The sequence below is a fragment of the Nicotiana sylvestris genome, chromosome 11, assembly GCF_000393655.2.
Source record: "Nicotiana sylvestris chromosome 11, ASM39365v2, whole genome shotgun sequence".
Lineage (NCBI taxonomy): Eukaryota > Viridiplantae > Streptophyta > Magnoliopsida > Solanales > Solanaceae > Nicotiana > Nicotiana sylvestris.
In genome coordinates this window covers 95,025,522-95,047,648 of record NC_091067.1, presented here as the reverse complement: position 1 = coordinate 95,047,648, position 22,127 = coordinate 95,025,522, and the positions used below count along the sequence as shown (strand labels likewise).

Genomic DNA, 22,127 nt, shown 5'->3' with positions numbered 1-22,127 from the left:
AGCTTATTAGTAATCTGGGGAGGTCTATGAGTTACCCTTCCATGTTGCGAGGCATTAGGATTTGTTGGTTATAAGCACATGTGGTGCGGTGTTATTGGGGTCTCTCAGTGGAACTCGAACGGGAGGAGTATTGGATATTGCTTGGCGGATGACGCATCGATTATGTCCTTTTGGGTTGTGCGATGTTATGTATTTGCTTTACCGTGGTTATGATGAGTTGCTTTGGTTCCAGACATCAAATTGCGCGTGGTTGTCGATTTCGAGCAGAGTGACTCGAGGTGTTTCATGTGGAGCAGTGTTTGGATAGGATCGCACGTTGTAGCGAAGTTATGTGGAGGTATGACCTTGTGGGTTAGATTCGTGTGTTTTTCTTCCTATGATGTGAGACGAGTTCTCAGCCTCGTGTTGTGGTGGTACTGGTGAGTTTGAGGTACAACTCTTTCATTCGAGTCATTTTCATGATTTGAGTTTGTTCGGACTGTCACTTATTGGTACACGTATTGTGCAAGTTGTGGCTTAGGCCTGTATTCACGTGTCATGCCACCAGAGTAGTGTGTTGGATTAGAGGAGATTATTGGGATCATTAATGAATACGAACAAGTTCAATTTCAGCATGTTGGAAGGATAATATCGAACTTCGGCTCAGAAATTTGTTGTGGTATTTGCCAAAGGAGAAGTGGCTTCATGAATGGTTGATCTGGGAAATAGTTATGGCTTATTGTGTGTTTCATTTATCATTGGCAGTATATAAAAGTGTTGGAATGAGATTTTAGTTGATAAGAGGTTTCTTACTGGTATTCGGTTGTTGTGGGCAGCTGTTGTGAATAGAAGTTATCGATACAAGCGTTTGAGTTATGTGGTTTATCATGAAATTGCATCCGAGGTTGCAGGTATGGTTGGTTACAGCTGGTTGGGGCTTATTCAGAGTATAGATATGAGATTCTGACCTTATGGATGATTTCGGAAATGGAAATGTGGTTCTAAGGTTTATGGGCTAAGTTGGATTGTGAAATTTTAGTTGCATTGTGTTACCGGACCTATATAAGATATGGTGACATGGGATCACCCCCGAGTATGTGCATGGTGAGGTTATTCAGTTGGCTTTTGGAATAACTCTGGGCACGTTCGAGGACGAACGTATGTTTAAGTGAGGGAGGATGTAACGACTCGACCGGTCGTTTTGAGCTTTTGCATTTCGCTCGCCAGTTCTCGGGCATGACTTGCCCCATGTGAGGTATTATGACTTATGTAAATCGTTGGTTTTGGGTTTCAGGGTAATCAGAATGAATTTAGAAGAACAGTTCACAGTTTGTTGCTTGAAATTCAAAAGGTCTGACCAAGATTTGACTTGTTTGTATATGATATCAGATCGGAATTTTAATGGTTGGGTTAGCTCCGTTAGATGATTTGGGACTTAGGAGCTTGATCGAAATGCATTTTGGAGGTCCGTGGAAGGCTTAGGCGTGAATTGGCAAAATTGAGATTTCGGCATTTTCCGGTCGATAGGTGAGATTTTGATATAGAGGTCGGAATGAAAATTCTGAGAGTTGCAGTAGCTTCGTTGTGCCATTTGGGATGTGTGTGTAAAATTTCAGGCTATTCGGGCGTGGTTTGGTTGGGGTTTTGATCAAAAGCGTATTTCGGAAGATTTTAGAAACTTAGGCTTGAATCCAATGTGATTTGGTAGAATTGATGTTGTTTGAGGTGTTTTGATGATTGGAACAAGTTTTAATAAGGTGTTGGGTCATGTTGGTGCTTTTGGTTGAGGTCCCAGGGGCCTCGGGATGATTTCGGGTGGTTATCGGAGAGGTTGAGATGTTTTGCAACTGCTGTAGTTTTTGTTGCTTCTGGTATTTTTGCACCTGCGGTTTGGGGACAGCAGGTGCGGTGCCGCACGTGTGGAAGGCGAGCGACAAAAGTGGATTCGAGAGGAATGGTCAGTGACCGCAGATGCGGTAGATGGGCCGCACCTGCGGAGTTGCAGATGCGGCGAATGGACCGCAGATGCGGTATTTGGCGTTTAAGTGATTTCCGCAGAAGCGGAGGATTTAACTGCATATGCGGTACCACAGAAGCGGGTTTTGGACCGCAGATACGGGTATGCCTGGGCAGAGCATATATGTTATTTCATTTTGCGAGTTTGAGTTATTCCACCATTTTTGACTTCAGTTTGAGAGCTTTTGGACGATTTGGGAAGAGAGATTCCAAGGGAACTTCATTAAGGTAAGGATTTTAGACCTAAAACACACTTCTATGGTAATATTTCATGGATTAAGACTGCAATTAAAGGAATTAAAGGGCTAAAAATGGAGGTTTAAGGCTTGAGTTTAAGAGAACTTTAAATAGGGATTTGAGGGGTCATTTGGATTCCGAATTTCATGTTGTTGATATGCATAACTCGTAGGGAGATAAGGAACCCATTGATGTGAAATTTTCTGAATTTTGAGAAGCGGGCCCAAGGCTCGGGGTTTTGCTAATTTCGAGATTTGTGCCCTTACTTGATTGTTGTCACTTGGGCTTCGTTCCCTTAGCATATTTTGATGTCCTCGTTCTGATTTTGGATAGATTCGATGCGCGTGGAGGCCAATTTGAGGGGCAAAGGCGTCGCGAGCTAGAGATTTAGTCGGTTCGAGGTGAGTAATGATTGTAAATGATGCTCTGAGGGTTTGAAACCACGGATTTGCACATCGTAGTGCTATATCGAGGTGAGGTACACACTTGATGACACGCATGGGGTCGTGTACTATTGAGGATTGTGACTTGGTCCGTCCCGATTGATGATTTTACCGCATATTTGACTGAAAACTATTTGATATCATCATTATTTGGACTGAATGCCATATTTGGGCCTAGTGCCAGTTATTTGAAGCCTTCGGGGATTTTTGTTGATATTTCCTCACTGTTTTGACTTTATACTTGAACTCAGTCATGTTATTTTCCACTGTTTTCAAAACTCAGCCAAGTTTATTTTGCTTTAACACTTAAAATGATATTTCAAATAATATTTTGGGCTGAGAATCATGTTTTACTGTTGCCCGAGTGGCTTATGTGATTTTGACTGAGTAAGGCCGAGGGCCTGTATGGTGAGGATACTTTTTGATCGGGCTGCACGCCGCAGCAGTAAGATACTGATTTGATTATGAGGCCGAGGGCCTGAGATATGTACGCCACGAGGTGGCTTGTTGATTGATATGAGGCCGAGGGCCTAGATTTAATGCCACGAGATTGCTTGATATTGCGCTTGGGCCGTAAGGGCCCCTACCGGAGTCTGTACATCCCCAGTGAGTGCGGGTACCCATTGTGATGTGAGATATAGCCCGAGGGGATGGTATTGTTCTATATGATTGCCCGAGGGGATGATATTGTTCTATATGATTGCCCGAGGGCTGGTACTGTTCTATGTGATTGCCCGAAGGGCTAGTATTGTTCTGAGATATGGCCCGAGGGGCGGAGTTGTTGACATTGTGCCTGAGGGGCGAACCTTTATGTGTTTTCTTTCATATTTACCTATCATTTACCTATTAAACTATGGTATTTGTGCCCGAGGGGCGGATTTATGTGCTTATCTACACTAACTGTTTTGCATTCATTTGCGTAACTGTTGAAAAAGACATTTTCAAAGAAGTTTAAACCGAGCTAAGATGTTTTAAAAGATTTTTTTTACAGCTTCAGTGCTTTCTAACTGGATTTTGAACTGTTTCTATACGGCACCTTGATATGCTTTACGTGATTTCTTACCATTCAGACTTTAGTTATGATTATTACTCGCTGAGTTGGAGTACTCACTTTACTCCCTGCACCTTGTGTGCAGATTCAGGTATTTATACACCCGATAGCAGGTTTTGGCTGATCGGAGGCAGAGTCATTGAAGTTTAACAAGGTAGTTGCCGGCGTTAGCAGCACTGCTTCTCTCTCTCTTCATTTATTAGTCTGTATTTGTACACTTAGACTTTCAGTTGTATTTATACCCTAGTAGATGCTCGTGACTTGTGACACCCCGGTTTGGGCTGTGTCGGGTTGTATTTCCGCTATTTATTATCATTAAATCATGTTTAGACTGCTTTTATCTTGTTTAACTATTTTAGAAAGGTGAATTGGGTTTAGTTGGCTGGCCTTGTCTTCACGAGAGGCGCCATCACGACCGAGTCGGGGTTTGGGTCGTGACAATCTTCTTTAATAGGAATAAATGGTGACACCTTGATCAACTTATACAACTATTATATAACAAAAAAAAACATAAGTTTCCATAACTAAAACAAATAAACCAAAAAAATAGCTAGTAATTAGATTAACTTATATTTTTATTATGGAAGTATATTTTACACAAAGAATCATACTGTGGAGATTTCATTTCCAAATAACATAACATCCGAGGAAAACCACATTCTTGGAAGTTCACAAATTATTTTTCCTGGAAAATAGGCAATACTTCCATAATCCAAACACAAAAAGCAAAAGGAAAGCCAAGTATAGTGTAGTTATCCTTGTCTTTATTTTTGTCTTTCTCTTTCTCATTCTCATTGGGCTTCAAACAACTCTTCAATAACTTTAATAACATTTCATAAGAAAGAGAGCCCCAGTTGAAAGAAGAGAAGAGTTCATCATCGTCTACAATTTTCATTATATGCTCGGACACATTCCTATTCTTCCGCTTCCCCATCAAAACAGATTCAACAAAATAAATTATTGCCAACTTCACAGCATCATCACCGCTGCGTATAAATGATGCAGCTGTACCATGTGGGTGACTAGTAATAAAATTAAACAAATCACCCAACTCAACTCTATCCTTTCTGGGAAAATAGACTTTCGAAAGCCTATTCTTTTTTTCATGCAAACCTTTGATGTCCAGTGAAGAATAACACTTCAAATCAGTAATTATATGAAATGCTTCACGTGTAAACTTAATTTCACGGTCAAAAACCTTGAATGTCATCAAATCAGGGTCATTATTTACAATTTCTTAACGAAATACACAGTGAATAAGTTTACCACAGAACTTCACACTTTATAATCGAAAAAAGTTTCCGAAAATACCATCCCTCAACTTCTTCCACTGCCTGTTTGACAAAAAAGTTTTGATTGTTTCCTTATACTGTAAATTTCCTTTCCAATAGATCATAAAATTACGCCAAATATCAAACTCGAACACATGATCTCCTTCCATTATCACACTACAAAGAAGGAAAAAGGACAAAAAGATTAGGACTTATAGTTACAACTTGAAAAGTTTGAGGCACTTGGTCCTTAACTTCAAGTTTCAAGTAAAAAAGTGAAGGACATGCAGTCCTTAACTTAAAGTTTCAAGTTTAAAAGTTAAGGACAATAGGTCCTAAACTTCAAATTTCAAGTTCAAAAGTTAAGGACACTTGGTCCTTAACTTCAACTTTCAAGTAAAAAAGTTAAAGATAGACAGTCCTTAACTTATAGTTTCATGTTGAAAAGTTAAGGACACTTGGTCCCGAACTTCAAGTTCAAAAGTAAAGGACATTTGGTCCTTAACTTTGAATTCCAAGTTCAAAAGTTAAGGACACTTAGTCCTGAACTTTGACTTACAAGTTCAAAAGTTAAGGACACCTGGTCCTCTACTTAGAGTTACAAGTTAAAAAGGTAAGAACAGGCAGTCCTACACTTATAGTTTCAAGTTGAAAAGTTAAGGACACTTAGTGCTAAACTTCAACTTTCAAGTTCCAAAGTTAAGGACACTTGGTCCTTAACTTCAAGTTTCAAGTTCAAAAGTTAATGTCGCTTGATCCTTAACTTTTATGAACACAGTTAACTAAAAATTCATAAACACAGTTATCTTATGAATTCGTTCGACTATTTTTATGAAATGTCCTTACATAATCAAATATATTGATTGAACCACAAACGCATTTCAATACCAAATTTTTTTGAATAACAGCCTCACAAAAATACGCTACTTATTCGACACTGAATCAACTTATAATCATTATTTTTGAAATTTCACACATACTTGACACACCATTAATCACGATTACATATATACAAAAATAAAAATGCATAAAAGCAAAAAATAATTACCAGTTCGATCGTTCGATGCAGAGAAGATGATAAAGAAGATGAAGAAGGAGAAGGATTAAGTGCAGTTGGTTTGCATGCGAGGACGATACATATGAGGAGCACGCAAAACTTGCCCTGAAATTTTCGCTCTCAAATTTTCCCTCTTCTGAATGAATAAAACGAGGGTTTAGGAATATAAGAATTGAAGAAAAGGTAAAACTGTCTTTTTGCTATTAGTAGTGGCTATTTTTGCTGAGCATTATAATTAGTGGATAAAAAATAAAGACCACCTTACTTAGTGGCTACCACACGCCATTTTTACTAAACACAACAAGCGCAACCCATCCAAGGTTGGGCCGGTCATTGACCCACCTATTTGTTAAACTCAGTCCATTTTAATCCAGCCCATCTAAAGTTGGGCTGATTTTTTGCCCTAATTTATATATGAGTAACTTTTCTAATTTATATTAAAAATAATCTTTTTATTGGATATATTACATTCGACCATAACAAAAGGGGATTTTTTTTCTTTGGTAATAATTCATAAGAAAATAACACACATTAATTAAAGCTTTGTAAGAGTTGGGCGAGTTGGGCTATAACCAAATTTTAGCTCATCTTGAACCAGTCAATCCCAATCAGTGGCGGACCCATAATTTTATAAAAGCGGGTTCAACAACAACCTTAACTAATGATAGGGGTTATATGGACAAGTGGGATTTGTCCCGCTCTTCTTCTTTGAGTTCATAATTCTACCTTAAAATGAATAATTTAAAAAATATGAGTTTCGAATTCTTTTTTTATGTTTTCAAAAAAGTAGTGCGAAACATAAAACTTTTAACAAAAAATATTTGCTTTAACTAAAAATGTTAATAATTTATATATCTAATTTTACATTTTTATTTAAACTTAAAAAAAATTATATTTACACAATTTAGAGTTTTATTAGACTCTAATAAATTTAATAAATAACAAAGTTGTTAATTTACAAAGCTAATAGGACAACAAAGATGAGTTATAGCTAGAAATAAACTGCTAGAAACTATAAGAGAAGATGACTTATAAAGTGAACTAAAGAACAAGCCTTCAAGTCAAATAATATCCAAATAAGTTAAACGGATGGCTGGTTTGAAACTCTCTCAGCGCATGTTAGCCTAAACGTACCCCACCATGGGAGGAGAGCAAAAACTGCAATTCTGACGGCGAATTTGGGTGGGACAAATGCAGGGAAGGGTGAGAACCAAGTTGGTGGCCATGGAAAAAGAATTTCTGAATTTACCAATCCTAAGCTCAATGCAATAATGAACAATTAGCGATAAAGTGATTGATTCTGCGAAATTTCAATGAAATTCAGCTGAATTGGTGATACGTGAGACTAATTCTGATGGAGCGGGGAGCAAAATGAGCTCACAAATTCATAGGAGTACACTGGTGAAGGAGTGAGTGGAGAATTAGAATGAAGCAACAAAAACCTTAGGTACAGGGGGAGACGATACTGGGCTGATGAAGTGAAACTTGCTAAGAAGAATACAGGTAAGGAATTAGAATCTAGGGAATCTGTGTGGGATAATTTGATATATCAAAAATATCAAACGCTGGCTTTAAGCTTGAGTTTGTAAACCTTACTACTGTGGGGGGGAACAGAGGATAGTGGAAATTGAAGATGACGTTATTGTTACAGAGATTGAATGCTGGAGAAATGCTATAATGTTCTATGAATTAGGAGCACACCCTCCATTTGCAGTCCTAAATGGATACATATAGAGAAACGAGGGGAAATTAGGTATAAACAAAATAGTAATGATGAAGAATGACATAGTTTTGGTTAGATTTGAGAATGAGGAGGGGAAGAATGAAGTCATTCAAGAGGGAATATATCATTTTGATAACAAACCATTCATAGTGAAGGCTTGGAATGCAGACATGGAATTTACTTGAGAGGAACTATTTGCAGTTCCTATTTGGGTCAAATTGCTGCAGTTGGACTTTAAGTACTGGAGTGCAAAGAGTTTAAGCAAAATTGGTAGACTGATTGGGAAACCTTTCATGGTGGACAAGAATATTGAAAAGAAAATTAGTCTGAACTTTGCAAAGTTATCAGTTGAAGTGAAAGTTGGTAAAAAATTTCCAGAGGTGATTTACTTTAGAAATAAGAAAGTTAATGTGATTGAACAAAGAGCCTTCTATGTACTCTAGTTGTAACAAATATGGGCATACAAAAGATATTTGTAGGAAAAGCAAGACAACAATGGAAGTCAAGGAACAGGAAGGCAGCAAACAACCAGAGAGGGTTACACAACAAAATGCTGAAAAAGAGGTTAATATAGTGAAAACACATGAGGATAATGAAGTTAAAGAAATGGGGAGGGAGGATATGCATGATATATGGCAAAGATAGAATCCCAGGAGGGGCCATCATGAGAATATTGCTGATGTGTTTGTCAACTATTATAAAAAAACTATTAGATACTAATGGAGTAACTAGGAGAAAGTCATGGCAGGGGTTACTAAAGCAAGGACATGTGTTATCTGTACAACATCAAGCAAAATTGATAAAAGGTGTAAATGCACAGGAGGTCAAAAAAGCAATGTTCAATATCAATGTTAATAAGAGTCCGGGGCCTAATGGATATGGAGCATGATTCTTCAAAGATGCATGCAGAGTGGTTGGAAAGGATATCAATGATGCACTGAAAGAGTTCTTCAGAAATGGACAAATACTCAATCAACTAAATGCAACTATGATAACTTTGATACCTAAGGTGACTAATCCAACAGAAGCTAGCCAATTTCGACCTATATGTTGTTGTAATATACTCTACAAGTGTATTTCGAAGGTTCTTTATAACAGGCTTACTCAGGTGCTTCCTACCATAGTAAGTGAAAATCAAGCAACATTTGTGAAGGGAAGGTCATTAGTTCATAATGTCCTTATGTGCAGCGACTTACTAAGATATTACAATAGGAAAGTTACACCTAGATGTTTAATGAAGATTGACCTAAGGAAGGCATATGATATGGTACAATGGGAGTTTATTAAAGAAATGTTAAAGGGTTATGATTTTCCTCCAAAGTTTATTCAGTTGATCATGGCATGCGTAACAACAACAAAGTTCTCAATGAAGGTTAATGTGGAGGGGTATGGATATTATGAGGGGAAGAGGGGTTTGAGGTAAGGGGATCCAATATCCTCATTGCTTTTTCCTATGGTGATGGAATATCTATCTAGGATTCTAAAGAGGATGAGCCAACTGCCAGATTTTAGATACCACCCAATGTGCAAGGAACAACAACTCACTCACCTAACATCTGCAGATGATTTAATGTTGTTTTGCCAAGGGAATGAAGCAGCAGTAAGGAGAATAATGAAAATACTTAGACACTTCTCTGAGACTACAGGCCTGGAGGCAAATACAGATAAGTCAAGCATATATATTGCAGGAGTGGATAATGAGCTAAAGCAGAAATTGTTGGATATTACAAGCTACTCAAGTTGCACATTCCCTATGAGATACTTAGGCCTCCCATTATCCCCAAAGAGGTGGAGTAAAATGGAATGCCGCGAATTGTGTATGAAGGTCACTGAGAAGCTCAACATAATATCAAATAGACATCTTTCTTATGCAGGGAGGCTACAGTTGGTTGTGTCTGTACTATTTTAACTACATAACTTTTGGGGGCAATGTTCATCCTCCCTCAAAGCGTGTCTGAAGGAAGTAGATAAGAAATGTAGAGACTTCTTATGGGGAAGCACTACAGAGAAAAAGAGGATGCCTTTAGTAGCTTTGGAGAAAGTATGTGGACCCAAGAACCAAGGTGGGCTAAATATCAAGAACTCTAAACTGTGGAACATAGATTCTGTTAGAAAGTTAATATGGCTACTGATTAACAAGAAGGAAGTACTATGGGTAAAGTGGATACATGGCATTTACATGAGAGCAAATGATAATTTTTGGACACATCAACCAACACAGGATAGCAGCTGGTATTTGAGGAAGCTATATGGTATAAAACAACAAATGAAAGGATGGTACATGAATGACAACTATTGTCTTACTAGTAATGGAAGGTACTCGATCTCAATAGGGTACAACCAACTAGTAGGAGAAAGCCTAAAGTGGAATATTGCAGATTTGATTTGGAACAGAATCATGCAACCCAAGCACAAATTTATACTATGGCTGGCAGTCAGAAGAAACTATTAACAAAAGATAGAATCATTATCAGGAGAATTCAGTGTATGGATTGAACATGTGGACTTTGTGAGCTGAACAGTCTTGAAGATGTGCATCACTTGTTCTCACAGTGTACATGAGCAAAATGGCTGTGGGAAGAAGTGAAGGAATGGACTGGAGTGCATATTACACAGCATGACCTCCCCGTCACATTGATGAAGATCAAGCGCAGAAGATGGAGCAAATTCAGGAAGGAAGTGATGGCTGCAATGGTAGGGGCTGTGATATACAATATTTGGCAGAGTAGGATTCTATTCTTCTTTAGAACATAGAAAGTTAGTAGGGATTTTGTATTACAACAGATAAAGAGCATAGTTAAAGAGATGATTCAAATGTATATGGAGGGAAAATTAGCTAGGAGATGCATAGATTTCATTGAGTAAATTTGTAAATAGAGTGCGAGACTTACTGATGTCAGTAAAGCGAGGGTGGTACTTGGGTGCTCTTTAGGTGTATGAGTTAATGAGGTTTGAAAATGGTAATGTTCACAGTTATTACAAAAAAAAAGTGAATTAACAATCTACGTAACATAAATAAACAATTTAGGATAAATTAGTTTAATATGAAGTAACAAATTAGAAATAATTTCAAGATTTGTATTTGCATATTATCAAAAATAATGTAAGATTTTACTTTGTAAATCTTTTTTATCTTATGAAGTGAAATAGACTGTAGATTAATTCTTTTTGGATTGAGTAGGAGATCAAATATAAGATCAAAATAGAAATAAATTAGAAGATAGAGATAAAAAAAAAATAGAACACATTAAAGGAATAAACTAGCTAAAAAAAATAACTAAATATGCTAGCTCCCCTATTTATTAGGCCCGCGTACACTTGTGATGCAAAGGGTGACTCAAAATAGAACTATGCAGCAAAAAGCTGCTGCCAGGTTCCGAACTTTAGACCCTTCATTTGATTTTGAACCCACTGAGCATCTTACCACAAGATCAACTTGTATCAAGCTGGTTCAAATAACATAATATACTCATTTTACAGAAATTAACCTATATAAAATATCAAAACATTTTAACGAAGCGGATTCATTTGGACTCTTTTGACCCTACGTGGGTCCGCCCCTGATCTCAGCCCAAATAACATTGACTCGTCCATTTATTGATTCAATCTATTTTGATCGGCCCAAAATCAGCCCAACCCGTCCACTCTACATCCCTAATTGAATATGTCATTGTACAATGTTAGTCAAAGGGTTCCTTTAATTAAGGTGCCCTTTTGGAAGTTTTTACTTGTAGTGGTTGGGGCAGGGATAAGGTAAAGGGAAGGGGGATATGCCTTATTTGCAAGGGATTGGTTTAAGGAACGTAACTTAGAGGAATCACCCAAAACTATAATAATGAAATGTATAAATTAAAGAAGCTTTGATTTCTGAAACTTTATAGCTTGATGCTTTGTGATTCATCTTAAGGTTATTTTGACATACCATTTATTTTTCTCATATCATTGTCACACAGCAAGAAAATAACTGCAAAAATATAAAATGTGAACAAAGAGAATTCATGGAAAAGAAATAGATCTTATTAATAATAATGTTGGTAACACAAGAACATACGTTAATAGCATAGGCAAGCAAAAAGAGAGTAGTTATTAACATTGGAAACAAAAAAAAGTATAATAGTAGCTAGCATCCGCGAGTGCTCAAAGTATTTACAATCCTCCTTAATTTTCATTCCCTTGCCGTCGTGTTAAACATTAGTATTAGGGTGATCATCATCTGGCATATATCTTTTCCAGAACCAGTTACTCTTCCAGATTCTGTTCACTTCTTCAATAGGGATCCCTTTAGTCTCAGGCAAGAAGAAGAAGATGAAGAGGGTCATGGCTAACACAAATGCAGCAAAGAAGAAGAAGAGACCAAACTTCATCTCGCAAAGCATGGTGAGGAAGAGTTGGCCGATCACGAACGTGAAGAACATGTTAACTGAGACTGTGATCGATTGCCCTGCTGATCGGATTTCCATAGGCAAAACCTCACTTGGCACCAACCAACCCAATGGCCCCCATGACCATGCAAATGCTGCTACATATATGCAGATTAAGGCCACTGTCACGTTCCCTAGTGCCGGGCTGAACGTTCCCAGACCATCCTGCCCAAACACACTGGCTATGATGGTACCAATAGCTATCTGTAACAAGACAAGTTTGATTTCTGTTAGTCTCTCTCTCTCTGTGTCGAAAATGCTGGGTACAGTTGAACACGTTGATTATATGCTCCATGCGCGTACAACTGTATATATATTTCTTGTATATATACTACTCCATAAATTCTTGAATCCCCTTAAAAATTGCTTTAGATAGTAAGTGTAATCCTAAGTGACACATTCTTTACATGTTTTTTTAATAACTTGGTTAGAATTCCTGGTTTACACATGATATTTCATAAGCGGTGTCACAATTTAAAGAAGTGGACTAATTAATGAACAAATTACTATATATAATGGTAAACAGTGTCATTTTTTTAAAATATTTATCCTTAATATTTTCATTTTTTTCTTATACTTATCTAATAAAAAGTTTAGACGTGTCCCGTGACGTGGCAGCACATACAACAAGGTACATATGCCCCTCGCCAGTTCAATCAAATAGATGTGAGCTGTAATATTTACAGTACTATTCTATATATGTATGATGTATGATAATTAAAGAATAGTACTATTATTTTACCTGGCAAACAAGCATCAGGGAACCACCAAAGAGGAACAAACATCTTCTGCCGTATTTATCAACAGTGAATATGGAGACAAGGGTGGCAACGACATTGACAAGTCCAGTAATAACAGCAGTCATTAAAGAAGCGCCGTCACCAAATCCTAGAGTCTTGAATAATACAGGGGCGTAGAACATAATGACATTGATACCAGTGAGTTGTTGGAAGAAAGGAATGAGAACAGCAACTGTCAATTGTGGTCTGTACCTAGGTTTCATGATGTTTCCCCATGGATTTTGGACTTGTTTAGACATGTCACTGGCTATTATTAGGTCCTCAAATTCATTGTCCACGTTATTAGTACCTCGGATTTTTTGTAACATGGATTTAGCTTTCTCTTTCTGGCCTCTGTCGATTAAAGAGTTTGGTGTGTCTGGTAAGAACACAGCTCCTACAGTCATTATAATTGCAGGAACAGCGGCTAGAACGAGTGAAACTCTCCATCCATTTTTAGCCATTTTCGCGGTACCATAATTGACCAAATTTGCAACGAGAATACCAAGTGTGACAGCCATTTGGAAACAAACATTGAGTGCTCCTCTAAGTTTAGGTGGTGCCATTTCTGAAAGGTAAACAGGGACTGCTTGATTGGCATAACCAATGCCAATACCGAGCAACAGTCGACCGATGATGAGTGCGGCCAAGTTCATGGCCGCACCATTGAGGACAGCGCCGACCAGGAAAATTAGACCTCCGACAAGCATGGAGATCTTGCGGCCAAAGGCTTTGGTTGTTATTGAAGCTGCAAATGAAGCAACTAGTGCTGCTAAATAAAGGGATGAAGTGAAGAGTTGCAGTAAATGGTCATCAAATTTGCAGTATTGGTTGCCTCCTGCTTTCAAGGCCTTCTCCTTGTGATATACATTTGGGAAAAATTTGAGAAGGAATTCATCCATAGATGTCACTCCTCCTGCAATTGGATCAAATCATTAAGCAAAATATATAGATTGATGGGTGTGTTTGGAAAGAATATTTTCCTTAAAGACGCTTTCAAGAAAATAAGTCATTTTCTGGTGTTTGGTTGACATGAAATTATTTTTTTCGGAATTTAAATATTTGTCCGTGAAATTTCACAAGTTTTTTTCGATAGCGAGTTTATCAAAAGACCACTTTTTTTCAAACTTTTCAGAAAAGCTATTTTCCGCACACGCAATATTTTTTTCAAGTGAAATGCATGGCCAAACATAATTTCAAATTCTAAATACTAATATTTTTAACTTAACTTTAAATATTACTTTTTTCAAAAATTATAGTACTAATTTTTATATCCAATTGCCTACTAAATAATGAAAAGCATTTTTGGACAAATAGGTCATTTCTCAAAATATTTAAAAAAAAAATTACTTTGGTCGTACCAAATAAGTGTAATTAATTAAGAATATATATATATATATATATATACATACCTGAGATACCAATATCATAACCAAAGAGGAGACCACCAGTGGCAGCAACCAAACAGGTCATAATAACAAAAGATGTGACTTTTCCTTCATAGTCACCTCCTCCAGAACCACCTCCTGCAAATCCTCCTGCCATCTTTTATGATCAATTAACTTGTTGATAGTAAATTAAAATCTCTACCTTTTTATTTTTACGATAGAATAGAATGTATATTTACAAATTCTTTTGTGAGTTTTCCTATTGGATAGTGGATACACAAGATTTCAAGGGATATTTGAAAACAAAGGCCTTTGATCTATATCTTTTTTCTATTTTTTTTTTCTTGTTGAGATCGGCCTTTGATAAAAAAATTTCTTTGTTTTTTTTTTTTTTGATATTTTTCCCTTGTTTACATGAGCAGGGCAATCTTTGTTGCCTGCCCTCTCTCTTTGCTCTCTTGCTTGTCTTTTCCAAACAAAAGGTTTTCTGCTTTTTATAAGAGGTTGAGGTCATGAATTCTCCTTAAAGAGTGGCAAAGTCTTAGGAGATTTGAGGATGGAAAACTTGAATACAAGTCATACGTGAAATTTAATCCATGCAAAATGCTTGTGGATGATATTAATCACTAACTAAAGTCAACTGAAGCCAGTATTAGTAGCTAAAATATGGTCATTACCATGTAAGTATGAGCGTTAGAAAGTGAGTAATTAGTAATATTAGCCCTTGTTTGACGGATAAAATTATGGATATGAAACTTTGAACGTCATTTGTAAGATTGAGTTGTAAATTACCTTCAACTTTTTGTTTTTTCTTCACCTCTTTCCTTTATTAACTCTCTTAGATGTGGAAAAGAGAGTCTGATTATTTAGCTAATTTTGGATCATTTAAGAAAATACTTGTCCACCAGTTTGTACACGAATATTCTAACATAGATTTCATTTGGATATATAGCATGTCCTTAATATTTATGTGGAAATTATAATAAATGGAGTTATTGCAAAGAACACTCACAAAGTACCTATAGCTTAATTTGGTGCAAGATTTGATACATTACGTTTTATAAATTCAATCTTATTAAATGACTCAATACAATAAAAATAAAATAAAAAAAGAACTGGCTTTTCTTGTATGAACGACTGCAAGTTTTATAGAAATCAAGTTCAATTGCTATGCCCACTCTTTTTTCTTCCTTTAAAAAAAAAAAAATATGTTAGGAGTTTCTTTTATATTTCGTTGCTATACTTCAATTTTCTCAAAACCTTCACGTTATTCTCTTCAAATTAGACAATGTATTTACATTTATATACCAGAAAACCTAAAATCAAGGTTCCACGCCGGAAAATTACAATATTGCATTGTTCACTTAATGTTTTAAATTTTATATATTATTCTCCTTTTAGAGCTATATTTGCATATACTGAGAGTCTCAGACCAACTATCCTGTCGCAAAATTCCTAATTTTTTTTTCCCCAAAGAAAATTCTCAGCTAGTTATCCTTGTTTCTCCAATGAAATTTTTTGACTAGTTTCCGACAAGTTTTAAACACTATCTCTATACATACCATGGCTCTTCACATTCGGAAGTACTAAAATGATAATTAAAATAGGATAATTTGTTTCCAAAATAATAATTAGGAAAATACATGTAATATTCACGACAAGACTAGAAATTATCACTTAGATAAATAAAAAATGACTTTCAACGAATTTTAAATACTCAATGAAGCGTTTAGTGAAATTCTTACACATTATTTTTAGAATTTAGTTTACAAATTAACTTGATCTAGATTAACGTCTCGGACCATATAATAAATTAAAAAACCTATGTTTTAAGTCAATAAAAGTAGTTTACTAAGTTCTGAATTATGCATCCAAAAGTTCTTTTATATATATATATATATATATATATCTTTTACATCTTTAGTACATATATATAATATATGCATATTATATCTCTTTTACATCTTTAGTATATATATATAAAATATATGCATATTGACTAGGAGCTGTATATATTATTGTTCGAGCGGTCAAATATGTACTTTTGGATATTAGAATGCCACATCTCTTTCCTTCATTCCATGTAGCATCAAATAGAAAAACAACTTTGTTTTTAAAGGGTGATTGACAGGAAGGGTCCTATAAGAGATTGATTTTTAAATATTGTCCCCATTTTCAAAAGTATTTAGAAAATAACTCCCCTCCCAACGCAAACTTAATTATTACTTGTTAGGAATTTCTCAATCGGATTGGTAGATTTTATGTTATATTTACTTTACCTATATTATTAATTGTTCACAAATTCTATGAATTTGACATGACTTTATGTGTTCAAGTATTCACCAAACTCTACCATATATTAACATGACTTTGTGTTAACTGCAGTCAGCCTTTTTGGTAGATTATTCACAAACTATATCCAATTGTAATAAATTTTTGCTTGTTCAATTGTTCACCAAACTCTACCAAATTGGCATGACTTCGTTAGCTGCAATCGACTTATCTATAAGATTATTCATCAAAGTCTATCCGATCGACATAATTTGTTTGTGTTATTCAATAAAGTATTCATCGAAATTGCAATTCCAATTTTAATTAAACTACCCCAAATATGCTCCAAATAATCTCAAATTTGAAACAAAACCTCCAAATACCAACATAAACGGTCCTCAATCACCAATTTAGTCAAATAACAAATCAAGAAGACCTATTTTATCTTCTTTAACACTTTCTAAGGATCAACAATAGAATTTTAAAATTTTAAAGTAAATTGCTAAATCAGTGTTTGAACTAATTTAAGCATAATTTCAATTAATTTTAATAAAAATCTATCATTAACTTCCAATTTATACTCTCAAACAAAAATTTAAAACTTCTAATATTGAAGAACTATGATGTTCTTGGAGAAATAAAAGTTTATTTTTATAACAAAGTAAGAAATATAAACAATATTTAAAGGCCAGTTCCTTATAAGAGGGACAACCGGTACACTATAGGTTTTCACATCAAAATATTTAAATATAATATACGCAGGCCGGCCACTATGAATATATTATTCCAAATAAAACCAAGCAAAATCAAACTCACTTCTACTACAGTAGCATACAAATACATTCTAAACATTACACTTTGACCTTAATTTTCCCTTTAGTATTTCTTAAATCTTCACATAAATTTTTTCTCCCATTTTTTATGTTTATAAAAAAAATCCTTTTGAAATGTTATTTGCTTCTTGTTCTTATTCTTTCTTTCTTTTTTAAAAAAAACTTTTTTATTATTGTAAAATGCGCAATTTCAGTTATAGAATGGTCTAATACTTTAATTGCTACACCCCACACATTTTCCCCACCTATAAAGTGATCGACATAATTTGTTTGTGTTATTCAATAAAGTATTCTTCGAAATTGTAATTTCAATTTTAATTAAACTACCCCAAATATGCTCTAAATAATCTCAAATTTGAAATAAAACCTCCAAATACCAACATAAATGGTCCTCAATCACCAATTTAGTCAAATAACAAATCAAGAAGACCTATTTTATCTTCTTTAACACTTTCTAAGGATCAACAATAGAATTTTAAAAATTTTAAAGTAAATTGCTAAATCAGTGTTTGAACTAATTTAAGCATAATTTCAATTAATTTTAATAAAAGACGATCATTAACTTCCAATTTATACTCTCAAACAAAAATTTAAAACTTCTAATATTGAAGAACTATGATGTTCTTGAAGAAAAAGAAGTTTATTTTTATAACAAAGTAAGAAATATAAACAATATTTAAAGGCCAGTTCCTTATAAGAGGGACAACCGGTACACTATAGGTTTTCACATCAAAATATTTAGATATAATATACGCAGGCCGGCCACTATGAATATATTATTCCAAATAAAACCAAGCAAAATCAAACTCACTTCTACAGTAGCCTACAAATACATTCTAAACATTACACTTTGACCTTATTTTTCCCTTTAGTATTTCTTAAATCTTCACATAAATTTTTCCTCCCATTTTTTATGTTTATAAAAAAAATCCTTTTGAAATGTTATTTACTTCTTGTTCTTATTCTTTTTTTCTTTTTTTTTTAAAAAAACGTTTTTATTATTGTAAAATGCGCAATTTTAGTTATAGAATGGTCTAATACTTTAATTGCTACACCCCACACATTTTCCCCACCTATAAAGTTGAACATCAATGATGTTTGGATATAACCAATCAGCTGGCGGCATGTTATAAGGACAATAAGGTGTTACATTTAGCCAAATTGCGCAAGCTGTCCCACTAGGCACAATGGCCGGTGCAGAGCAATTTGTTTGGCGTATGGGGCGGTGGAATTTTCTAGACCTGGTATAAAAAGACAGTATAACTTTCCTCTCTTTCATTCTCGAGGATATCGATAGCTTTAGTTCACCCAAAACGCTCTCAAAATCCCTTCAGGAGCTCCTAGATGATCCAAGGGTAAATAAAAGGCGAATCTAGTAGGAATTTAGTGTGAAGAATTTTGAGATTACTACCATCTCATCCATCTTCTTGTTACCCGATTCTGGAGATTCTTTGAAAGTGGGGATAATCGCCATAGAAGCGTAAGGGTTCAGGAAGCATAGCTAGTTCTTCAACAAGGCATGTAAGACACATTTTTTTCTTGGCATGACTTGAGGTAAGCATCTGTTTATGAGGAATTTCTATATGGTAAGATTTGACTGTTCTAAGCCCTATTAATAATGTTGTTCCTGCTCTTATACATACCTTGCTGGTAGCATTTCTTTAAGTCTGAGATGTCCCTAGATACTATCTTGAGGTCGGAAAATGTGATTCATTCTGAGTTTAATCTTGGTATCTCTCGAAATTGAATTTGCATTGCACTTATATGTATACGTATCTATTTTACCTTACCAAACCGTGCTATAGTTGACCGGGTACGATACCTATTGTGCAACCACTGATTACTTGGGTATGATGAGACATGATATGAGATATTACCGAGCCCCTATGCGGCCGAATAAGATGATGTGTGATGTGAGGCTACCAAGTCATCTCGAGGCTGATTACACCGAGTTCTGTTGAGGCCGGGTACAGTCGAGTCCTCCTAAAGCCAGGTAGACTGAGTCCTCTATGAGGCCGGGTATGAAGTGATGTGATATGAGATACTACCAAGCCCTTGTGTGACTGGGTACGACCGAGTTCTTTTGAGGACGGTTACACCGAGTTCTATTGAGACCAAGTACAACCGAGACCTCATGAGGCGGGTACGATATGATGAAAGCATAAGAGTTTACTAAGTCCTCTATGAGGCCGGGTATGATATGATGAAAGCATAAGAGTTTACTGAGTCCTCTATGAGGCCGAGTACGATATGAGATAATATACCCCAAAGAGTGGCTAAAAAATATTATACTATATTTATTGCATATCCGATCACGTCCAATTCACACCTAATTAAGGAATATGAAACGGTCGTTACAATAATAAACCCAATTCGAGTCGGAGTCGAATTCACAAGGAGTTTAAATAGATGTTAAGGTAAATACTTAAGGAAGAAACTTGAAATAGCTATATTTAGCTTCCAAACAAAAGTGAGTGGTAATTCTTCTAAATTAAACTACTAGGAAATTTAACTAATGAGCAAGTAATAATTGAAATATTTTTGATATTTTTATGAAATAGTGAAAGGACTAGGGTTGTAACCTTAACCTAGGTGTAAACCTTATAGGTAGAGTAAGTCTATGCTTGATTGGTAGATCGTGGTTTGTTATGACTCTCAATACACAAATACTCACTCAATACCTCTCGGTTAAAGAGTGATTATACCTAAATTGACTCTCTCAAGTCCAAATGGGCAGCAATCAAAATAATTAATATGGGTCCAAGTTAGATTATCCCTATCTCTCGTTCAAATCCTTTAATTAACTAATCGATACTTCAACTAGTTTAATTTCTTGGTAGCCAAGTTTTCCTAGACTAAATTCCTCTTTCTCAAGTAATAACAAAGTCAAATTGGCATGAAACGATATTTGCAACCATTCATTCTAACTATGAAGCATAAACAAGGCTAAATAATATTAACCCAATCAATAGCAAGGGTTAATATTAAATACCCATAAGTTTTATACACTATGGTTGGATCACAACCCTAGATAAAATCTAGCTACTCATAGCAATTGACATAGAAAAATTAAAAGAAGAAAAACTTGAAGACATAAAACTAAATTAAAATGGAAAAGTAATTAATCCTCTCTAATTGTAGCTCAAAGTTTCCCCAAATATCTAAGAATTACTACCATCTGCTGCTACAATTACAAAAAGATGCCCTAAAAATTATTCCACGTCTATTTATAGTGCTCCGAAATTCCTAACAAAATACCACTCGAAGGGTTCTGCGGCCGCACTTTATCATCTCTGATCCGCACTTTGGTAGGTTACTACTGTGAGTGCTTTCAGTTGGAGGAGTTCTGTGGCCACACATTTGCTTTTTTGGCCGTATTTCAGCTTCCGTGGCCACACTAAATTGCTACAGACCGCACTTTAAAGAGACTTTGAACTTTGTTCAATTGCATCTTCTATGATCTTTTAGGCTTGTCAATGCGAACCTCAAGTGCGACGACACTTTTTTGTTTGCGGACCGCACTTGTGCCAAAAATCCTTGAAGCTCCAGATCTTTGTATGTGGCAGGACGCATGTCATTTTCTGTGGGCCACATTTGGTTTTGTGGGCGCAGATAAAATTCTGCGGACCGCGCTGTTCTTGTATTTTTCCTCTTGATTGTTCTTAGCTGAAACATTTCCTCTTTGAGTTATATTTCTCCATTAAGCTCACATTCTCCAGCACACCTGCAATTCACCCATTTTTATTAGGTTCGGAGAAAAACTCATTACTTTCGGTTTAAAAACTAAAGCAAGAAGGTACTAGTTAAAATCCACACTTATCAACTCCCCCAAACTTAAGTCTTGCTTGTCCTCAAAACACTAGATTAGCTCCCTTTTTTCCTCATTGTATGATCATTTTAAGGAGTCACCTATACGTTATTTATATTCAGTTAGGACCAACAATTATCCACAATATTCATACATTCTAAACAAGGTGTCAAATTTTTCAAAAGGTACAACTTGCTCATCTTACGTAATTTCAGTGTGACATTTGAGCCTCAAGAATTGACTTCCTTCATCAAGGATTCTTGTTCTTTTAAGTAAATCATGGTGGACTCCAAACTCTTCCTCTTCTACCTTCCATTTGCAATGCACACTTCAAGTTTCAACACTCAATTTCTCGAGCAACAAAGGTTTCACTCTTCTCTCACAAAGGAATGCCATAAGTTAAGCTTCAAATACCATAGGCTTACCCCTCATGTAAATCTCCACTAATATAAATATGCTCGGTTCGAGATCAAATAGGACTTCTTCGGGTTATAATGAAGGCTTTTGGTCTGGGGTAGGATATTATATGGGATACAAGTGGTTACACCCATCCTTAAGCACTTCATATCTCATTTCTTGGCTCATATTTGTCAAACCCTTAGAGGTATTTCTTCTTCTTGGAGACTAGAGAGACTTACTATCACTCTTTTTTTGACAGTTTCATTCTTTTTCTCCTTTGATGTTTATACTGGAGGTACTTGCCTCACTCAATTTTATCAATCTCCCCTTTTGTCCCCTTTTCGGGCTTCTTTTTGTTCTTATTACTTTTCTTTCTTACTTTCTCTTTCATGAAGATCGTTTATTTTCTCTCTTTTTAGTGTCTTGATACCTCTTTTAGATTTCTCAACTC

General features: G+C 35.6%; 1 protein-coding gene across 1 annotated transcript; it reads right to left on the bottom strand.

Moving 5' to 3' along the window:
* Positions 1–11,772: 11,772 nt before the first annotated feature.
* LOC104237046 (sugar transport protein 10-like) lies at positions 11,773–14,828 on the bottom strand. The gene is made up of 3 exons (XM_009791117.2): positions 14,390–14,828; positions 12,941–13,893; positions 11,773–12,402 (listed from the first exon to the last, which is right to left on the bottom strand). The coding sequence occupies exons 1-3, from the start codon at positions 14,520–14,522 to the stop codon at positions 11,962–11,964; spliced, it is 1,527 nt and encodes a 508-aa protein (XP_009789419.1). The 5' UTR covers positions 14,523–14,828; the 3' UTR covers positions 11,773–11,961.
* Between the last annotated feature and the right edge of the window lie 7,299 nt (positions 14,829–22,127).